Genomic DNA, 9,192 nt, shown 5'->3' on the forward strand with positions numbered 1-9,192 from the left:
CTGGAGGAGGGGATAGAAGGGCTGGAGGCAAGATAAATAAAGGTGAATGGGATCATTCTTACTAACACTCCCAGTTACCCTCTGTCATTACCTTGGGGGTGCCTGTCATTATAACTATAGGAAGACTCCAACATAAGAATTAGGAGGGCTTTTAGGTAGTTTTGAATTGGGACCCAGAAATGGAATGGCAGGAGTTCTGCAGGTTCTCCCCAGGAGGAGCCTCAGAGCTGCCATAGAAGACCTTCATGTTTTCTTAGAACTTCAGAAGTTAAGCTGGGGACCATGGCAGAAGGTTCTCCCACTGATGCCCCAAGTACAGTCTACAGAAAACTACCTTGACTCCACTGCTCTAGGTATGTGTGCATCCGGGGTGTGTTCATCCTCACAACGGAGTGTGCCTCCCTCACTGTCACGCTCGTCGTGACCCTACGCAAATTTGTGAGCCTCATCTTTTCCATCTTGTACTTCCGGAACCCCTTCACCCTGTGGCACTGGCTGGGCACCTCGTTTGTTTTCATTGGGACCTTAATGTACACAGAGGTGTGGAACAACCTAGGGACCACAAAAAGTGAGCCTCAGAAGGACAACAAGCAGAACTGAGGCCTGCCTGCAGTATTAGAACAGTGTCGTCGTGAGGGAGGGACCCGGTGAAGATCTGACCACCGATTCGCTTTTGTTAATGCCGAGCTACCCGGCCGTGCGACAGGAAGTCTTCGGGAGGAGGGGACTTCTCACCTTGCTCGTGGCGATACAGACCAACACGTGTAGAGTCAGTAGAAACCCCTCAGCCCTAAAGTAGAGAAAGGAGCAGTTCTGGACTATTAAACAGCCCACACATTTATTTCTGTTTTGTTTACCAAAATATTCAGTATTATTCTTGTTTATTGAATTCTGCGTCCCCAGAACTACTGGCTTATTGTCCATGGTCTTGGAAAAGATTGTCCCTTCTATTGCTGTTCTCATGCATCTCTGCCCCAGCAGCCATTGTCCTGTGGCCTCATCCCTTTTGTCTCCCGTCACCTTTCGCTTCCTCAGCAGCACCTCGCAGTCAGTCAGACGCTGCAGGTATCAGGAGTGGCCAAGTAAACTGAGGCACTGGTAACAGCAGGGCTGGACTTCCTCCAGCAAGTTGGGAAGGAAACAGATGTTCCCATGAGCCAAGTCCCAGTAACACTGGAGCAAGACTGGTGGGACTCCTCTTTCCCACATTTTGCTTTTTTTTTTTTCCTATGCAAAAGTCAGATGTTTCTTCTATACGTTGCTTTCTGCGATTAAGGCAGCTGTGTAGCACATCTCACAGCAGGCACAGTGATAAAAGAAAGGAAGGTTGTTACGGACTGGCAGCCCAGGAAGCCCTTTACCTAGCCCATCACGGTGGTGACAGCGGGATGGCCCAGCAGCAGTTGACCCTATTCAGCACCATGAGAGCCATGGCTGCCCCTGCTGGCCCAGCCAGGCACTCACAGGGCAGAAGGGCGGGTCCCTAGTGGGAGGATAAGGTTTCACCACCAGGAGATTCCCTTCTGCCTGACGACTCTGATAGAATCACCACCAGTCAGGGGATGCACAGACAAAGATATAGAGTTGGGTGTGGTGTATAAATCAGGTCAAACCTCAACTACAATTGAAAGTTACCTATTTGTCCTATAAGGTATCTTACTGTTCCCCATGGGTATTGAGGATGGTTGGATGTGCTTGATTGTATGTGGAAACGTGCCTCTCTTTGCAAATCATTTCAAAGGTCCAGTTTTCCTCTCATGGGACAGTCTTGAGTGGGAGGAAAGCTATTGCTGTAATATGCATAGCTTGTGTGTGCTCTTGTATAGTCTGTGATTGACAGGCACAGAAGTGGCTGCACTTTCTATCCCCTTTCTTCACTCAGCTGGGACCTTACATAGCAGTACCTGCTCCTCCGGAAGCAGCTGAACTCACTGGCCACTTCTCTTTTTGCCTATAGACAAAGACTTTTTTGTGTGTGGTGTGCACATTGTGTTCTTAAACTGAGACGTGGCTCTCCAGGTCTTCTGGGCTCATTCCGTGGTGTGTTATGTTTATTCCACTGTCCAGAGCTATTCTTTGATGGATTTGAGCAATGGCAGTGAAGATAAATGTCCAAGAGTCACCAGGTCGCTTGGAAAAGAAGTCACTTAAGCTGCCTGGGGTTTTTGTTACTTAAAATATGAATATTATTTCTCCACCTAAATCACTGAGTTTATAGAGTCATTTGTTGTTCTGGACATTGGCAGCTTTCTAGAGCCAGTCATGGGCTCTTCTGAAAGATGCTGAATTAGATGTGAACCCATTCATAGGATCAAAAGCCACTTGCTTTGAAATATGTGGAGTCCCTCAGAATTGATGGTGCTAGAAATATCCAAGTGTTAAATAACCTTTTAAAAGTAACAAAAGCTACTTTTCTTATCACTTAATAGAAGAACCTGTCCCTAGAGGCGATTTGATTGCTACATATCTGGAGTCTCTGAACTCTTAATAGGCTACAGCCTTACATAACATAATATCACCCATTTTTTGCTGATGAAAACATTACAAGTTTTCATTATTGGGTATGTGTTGATGTACCCGGATGGTACTTGGGTCAATTAGGTTTTAGCTTCTGGTTTTAGAGCATGTGTATTCATCTCAGCGTGAATACCTCAGCTAGTTTTATGAATAGGAGGCTATATACACACAGAGAATAGATTAGAGCACTCATACAAGATGACCACATATAGAAGCAGAAACCCCGAAATGCCCTGGGAACTGGTTTTTCTCTCTAGTAGCTGGATATAAGGAAATATGTCTAACACACAGCAGTTAACACTTTTTAAAACTGCTCTTAAAAAAAATATTCCCCTTGGTTAACTGATTTTTCAATCCAGGGTGGACATTTTTTCAACCTTTATTAAAAGGGTAAATAAACTATTTTGTAGATCAGATTCATACCTAACTGGAAGAGAAATGTCAAGTAAATGTCTCTCCTCTTTCTCTGGGTCAAGACCATGTAATTTTGCGCTTCAGAGATGAGGATGTAGTTTGTTTACAAAGAGTTTAGTCTTTAAGACATCCAAAACTCTATGCTAGAGCAAAGATCAAATAGCAAAGGACACTAGCCAGAAAATAGTGTATGTGTATGTGCACCTGTGTGCCTGCTGAACAGCTTGGCAGTGTAACAGGCAAGGGAGCAGAAGATGGTAGATGTTTGAATTGTCTTAGCTTAATGTCTACATATCTTTTGTCAAAACTATTGTCATATTAGAAATGTTATCTTTTCCATGTTTATTAGTAATTTATTTTTGATTCTTTGTTTTCTTTTTCGTCCAACTAAAACAGCCATTAATGTACTTGATACGTTTGTATCAAATTCTAAAGTGTTTAGACAAAACCCAAATACTTGGTTTTGTTTTAGTTTTTTCCTCCTTTCCATCCAGTTAACCACGATGAAACGCTGCAGTATCTTAATTTGGTCAGTGCTACGGACGAAGATCATGAAAGCTGAATGGATCTGTGCCACCCAGAATAAACCTCTTCTATTCTGGGAAGATGGCGTGATGTTTCTAAAGGATTCCAATAAATATCTTGCAGTCGTCTCATGAGCACCTTTCCTCTGTTTCACTTCTGAACTCCTTCCCCCACTTCCTTCACTCCGTTTTCTTCACTGCAGTTTCTTCACTTGCAGTGTTTTCTGCTAAGAAAGACCTATCATCTTATATCTGTTTATGCCTCTATTCTTTGGGGCCTCTGGATGTTTTTGTGGATTTTTACAGAGTATTTATATCTGCAGAGCATGCATTTTGTTATACATTCTTATAAGCATTGATATTGAGGGGGTACATTTCTGAGAGTGAGAATATCTGGCAGAGTATGTGAATGTCATATCGGTAGATGAGGTTGAACTTGAAGGGTTAAGGTAAAAATGTTTGTTTATTCTTTTACAGCCCAAAGTGGGGCTGAGAATCTGTCCCATCATTCCCTTCTCTATATGAGAATCTCTACCATCATTCCCCTCTCTATTTGGGAAATAATACTTTTTTTATTTTGCTGTGTTTACCCTTCTATTAACTGGCTTCACTCAATTGTGCCAGATACCTATAGAGAGAAGAAGTAAAAAACATTGGGTCAGAAATAATTATAAACCAATGAGTAAGCTCTGGGCTGGTGGACATGTTCACTGGTAGACCAGTTGGCATTGACCTCAGCAGATAGGGAAATGCACATGGAGGAGAACCACGTTGAAATCAAGATCCTATGTTTGTTGTATTTTGTTTCTCTTTGCCTGGAGTAAATAGCACTGTAAGTCGTTCCACTCTTATTAGATAACCAAAGCATTCTGGTCTCAATAGCTTTCTCCTGAAAAATGTGATTGAATCTTACCTGTGGCAGTTTACTCGTAGGGTTGAAAGAACTGTCAATGTAGGTAAAATCCATTCCTTATTATTGGTTGGTGTGACATCTGAAAATGTGTGTAAACAATATTTGTAGGTAAAAGAACTAGTCATAAGCCTTGAATGTGTTCAGTATGTACCAAGCTGGGGTGGGAGACTGGGCCCCCCTGGCTTTGTAGCACACTGTCTTTTTCCAGCAACTTCTTCCTAGTAGACATTCCAACGATGGAAGGGGCCAGGGATCATGTCATTCATTTCTGTATCGCCAGCGCCTGGGATAGTGTCTGGCTTATGTTACGTGAATAAATGAATGCTTGCCAAATCTCTTCTTCCCTCAAGGTTCTGGGAAACCTGAGGGTTCCTGATACCTGTTCCCACTCTTCATCAACTGGCTGGCAAGAAAGCAAATAAGGGGAAACCTTCCTAACATTCCAAGCAAAAGAAAGAAGAACTACTCTTAGGAGAATGCACACCAGCGGTCGCTCGGCGTGCAGCCTGCGACCGCACTTTTGGCTCTCTGGATTGCCTGGTGGTAGGAGGGAAGAGCATTGTGTAGTTAGCACCTTACGTAGTTGATGCTCAGGAAGAAAGTACAAGGAGCTCCCTATTAGAACATTAAAGATTCTTAAAAGTTTTTGAAGTAGGCTGCCCGGGGTGACCATCCCACCCTTAACATCTCCATAACTGGTACAGTTAGCTCCTGCGGTGGTGGATACTGATGCCTGGAGATCACTGTCTGCCAGTCTGTTCTCAGTGTCACACTGAGACACCTCCCCTGAGCCTTACCTACTTACATTGCTAACCATCCTACCAAAATTTGTCAATTTTAATCAAGTGAGGCAAGTTGCAAGGGAGCCAGAGAGAGGTGAAAAAAGAAAAGCAGACATACGAATACTTTCTGAGAAAGATGTTGTAATAATTCCTTTGGCACACTGACTTACTGAATCTTGAAATGTATAGAAAACTCTTGTGAACCAAAGAGAGCAGTAGTGGTTTTTCCCCAGCGCAATAAAAATGCCTTTGTGTATCACTTGTGATTGCCAGTCATTTCTCTGCCAGTTGCTTTCATTCCAGAGAATGGCCTCATTCTCTGAAAAGAGAGGATGATTTTAGAAGTAGGATTTCCTGACAAATTATGTGGCGGGGAGGGATGGCGGGGGTTTTATTCATCCCGTCTGAGCTCTTCATTCAGTATTACCATTAGGTTTTAAGAACAAAGATGGGGTAGGAGGGAATAGAAAGCAGTAGAGTACATGCAGAACAGCTACAATACATTAGTGGGTATTCAGATTTTGAGCTGTGTAAATATCAAACATCGGCTTCCAGCCTTAAGAGTTGTTTGAGCAGAGAGTTAAGGAGGAAAGGGAGATTTTGTGAATAAAATGTTTTGCCAAACAGAATGAATCTTTTTCCATTATTTCTTAGAGAGAGCCGTTTTTTTCACCTTCTGAAACAACTCTTCAGACATCTGGGGTTTATCTTGAATTGTACCATCATTGTTTCTTAATAAAAGTGATAAATTTCTTGCAGGTGTTTCCAATCACCATTACTTTTGAAGTGCTTGTGTGCAATTTCAAAAGCTCTCCAATTTTTACCTTGTGGAGTGGCGGTGGCATATTTTACTACAAACAATTGTCAGCAACCGGTCTTCCTAATGCCTCGCAGCTGGATCAGTAATAAACCACTTCTCAGGCCAATTTCTGCATCGCAAGTTAGTTTAAAGAGGATCAGCCTACTTTTGGAAGTTTTAGAGGTTTGTGGCATGTACGTGCTATAGCAAATCTCTCAAAACTTCTTTGCCTTAATAGAAATACACTGACTTTTGTAAGCTGCAGTGACCAGCTCTCTTTGTCTTTGATATGTTGCTTTTCAATAAACCTCAACTGGGAAGCAGCTCTCAAAGGAGTTTACCATACCCAGCCTATTTTTAATCATGTTATGCAGCAGCCCTCAGGTACAGAACACAAAAAGAAAAATGAGAAGTTTTGCACTAAATATAGCATAATTAAAATTCATGTCTTTAAAAGTGGCAGTACATTTCTATCAGGACAGGGCTGGATGTTCTTAAACAGCCCTGGGCCTGTCATTTCTTGCAGAAATGGTGTCATTGCTTCTGAAGTCCTTTCACTCAGTCATTTAGGCCTTAGAGTGTGTTGAACTCTAAGATGTTACAAACCACAAGCCTACAAAAAGGTAAAGAACCTTCTGAGGGAGTAAATTATGGTGTAGGTCAACTGTTTAGCAAATTGTGTCACATCTCATTAGTGGAGCAGCCTTCTACACAGAACTCTGTGATTCTGCTGCTAGCAGCAAAACACAGATGTAGATAATGCAACGGCATCTCAGGCTGAGATGTCCCTCATTCATAAAGGCTCCAAGCACATAGGTGAGTGTCAACGAAGATCCAATTTCTTTGTCTTACATTTTGCATTCAAGCAGTACATTAATTCATTCTCACGCTGCTAATACATACCCAAGCCTGAATAATTTATAAAGAAAAGAGGTTTAACTGACAGTTCCACATGGCTGAGGAGGCCTCAGGAAACTTACAATCATGGCAGAAGGGGAAGCAAACACATCTTTTTTCACATGGTGGCAGGAAGAAGGAGTATAAGCAGGGGAAATGCCAGACACTCATAAAACCATCAGATCTTGTGAGAACTATCATGAGAACAGCAGGAGGGAACCTGCCCCATGATTTAATTATCTCCACTTTAGTCCTGTACTTGACAGGTGGGGATTATTACAATTCAAGATGAGATTTGGGTGGGGACACAGCCAAACCATATCAAGCAGCTATAAGAAATGAATACATATCAATGAATGGGATGTGTGTTTATGTCAAAATTTTTCTTTAAAAGGAAAAAAGCACATCTGGCTACACAAGTGTTTGTTAATAGAGCTTTTCAGTAATGTTCTTTATCTTCAAATTAATAAAATCTCATGAAAATTATTTTAGTATTGATTGCTTCTTAATCAGCACTTCAAGGAATTAGCATATGGGTCCATTTTTGCATGTGACTCCGTGATATACAGATGCATTCTAAAGCCAAGGGAGCTTATGATTATAATTACTGGAGTTTTATTATTTCCTGTAATAGCTTTGAAGTTTACTGCATGAAACACTCCTTTCAAGAAGGCCATAAATCTGTATTGATTTCCCAGAATCTTTAGCATTGTTAAACTAATAGGTTTCATTCCAGCAATTAAATGGAGTGACATAGTAATAATAGTAAACATACATTTACTATGTGCTAGGCATTTATATCAATTTATTTAGTCCTCATGAAAAATTATTGAAAGAAGAAAATTATCCTCGTTTTACAGATAAGGAATCTGAGGCTCAGATAAGTGACCTAACTTGCCTCAGTTACTCTTATATTTTGGAGCTTGGATTTAAGCCCATGAAATCTGATTTCAGAATTCATACTGTTAAATCCCTGCATTATGGCACCTCTAAAATCTCAGTAATGAGACTCTACTGTCTCCCTTTGCCCTGTGTGTCCCTGTTTGGTGTAGATATTTATAGGCTAAAGTTTTGAGTCTTATCATGTCATCATGTGTCTGAATTCATGTCCTGTTTCCTCTCTAAGAACTTATGATCTGTTCTATAGTACAAGGGTATTAGTCTGTTCTCACACTGCTGTAAAGGACTACTTGAAACTGGGTAATTTATGAAGGAAAGAGGTTTCATTGACTCAGTTTCACTGGCTTAACAGGCTTAACAGGAAGCATGAGTGGGAGACCTCAGGAAACTTAACAGTCATGGCAGAAGGCAAAGGGGAATCAAGCACCTTCTTCACATGCTGGCAGGAGAGAGAGTGAAGGGGGAAGTGCCTCACACTTTCAAACCATCAGATCACACGAGAACTCATTCACTTTCATGAGAACGTCAAGTGGAAATCTGCCCCCATGATCTCTTCACCCCCCACCAGGTCCCTCCCCTGACATATGGGAATTACAGTTTAACATGCAATTGGGTGGGAACACAGAGCCAAGCCATATCAACCAGCAAGAAGAAAATAAAACCCAGGAAGTTAGCAGCAAAACAGGACTCTGAAACCATTCTGCTTCTCAGATGTTCACATCAAAATGGACCCATTTTCTCTGGTATCTGTAGCATATCACTTTCAGGTTGATCAGCAATGATAAATATACAGAATAGAAAAAGGTAATTAAATCAAAGTATCAATGAATGCCACTTAAGTAGCTGTAATTTGCAGGATGTTTCATGTGTTAACTGGTCTTTCAGTTCTCCAAGTTTGGTCCCAGAAAACATTTAGATTCTGTTATCTCACCTACTTGGAAAAATGCCATCCCTGAATTATCCTTTGAGAATGAAACTTCAACCATTCTACAAGGATCATTACAAGAGTTTTTATTTTCAGTGATTCAGTATCTTTGACACAAATGAAGTTTAATATGTTAGCCGTTATCCACTGGATTGCCTAATATCACCCATTCAAAAAGGATCAATGTTATAGTATGGCTCAATTTTTTGTTCTAGAAAATATTTGTCTCTACAGATGTGTTTGGATACATGATTTTGTCAGAAAATGAACACTAGCTGTCATCCCTTTTATACAGATTTTATCAGGATTATGTTTAATTGCATGTAATAGAAACTCAAACTAGTCCATTAATCTAATGGTTTATTTTTCACAGGAGATAGGCACATTGGGGCTGGGTCAGTCATTCAAGGAAGTTGTCAAGGAAAACAAGTGGAAGCCACTATAAAATGGCACATCTGCAAAAGCCCACTTGCCAGAGGAGCAATCTGATGGCTTCTGCTTCACTTCTGCCTTCCAGACCT

The 9,192-nt window shown here is 41.3% G+C and overlaps 1 protein-coding gene across 1 annotated transcript in view; it reads left to right on the top strand.

Moving 5' to 3' along the window:
- The window catches only part of SLC35B4 (solute carrier family 35 member B4), a 28,678-nt gene extending 22,903 nt beyond the window's left edge, over positions 1–5,775 (top strand). The window contains exon 10 of the mRNA XM_032275946.1: positions 354–5,775. Within this exon, the coding sequence (XP_032131837.1) occupies positions 354–600 (247 nt within the window). The 3' untranslated portion in view covers positions 601–5,775. The remainder of the gene's footprint in view (positions 1–353) is intronic.
- Positions 5,776–9,192: the final 3,417 nt, after the last annotated feature.

This window comes from Sapajus apella, unplaced genomic scaffold (genome assembly GCF_009761245.1).
Source record: "Sapajus apella isolate SASKATOON/1434 unplaced genomic scaffold, GSC_monkey_1.0 scaffold7, whole genome shotgun sequence".
Lineage (NCBI taxonomy): Eukaryota > Metazoa > Chordata > Mammalia > Primates > Cebidae > Sapajus > Sapajus apella.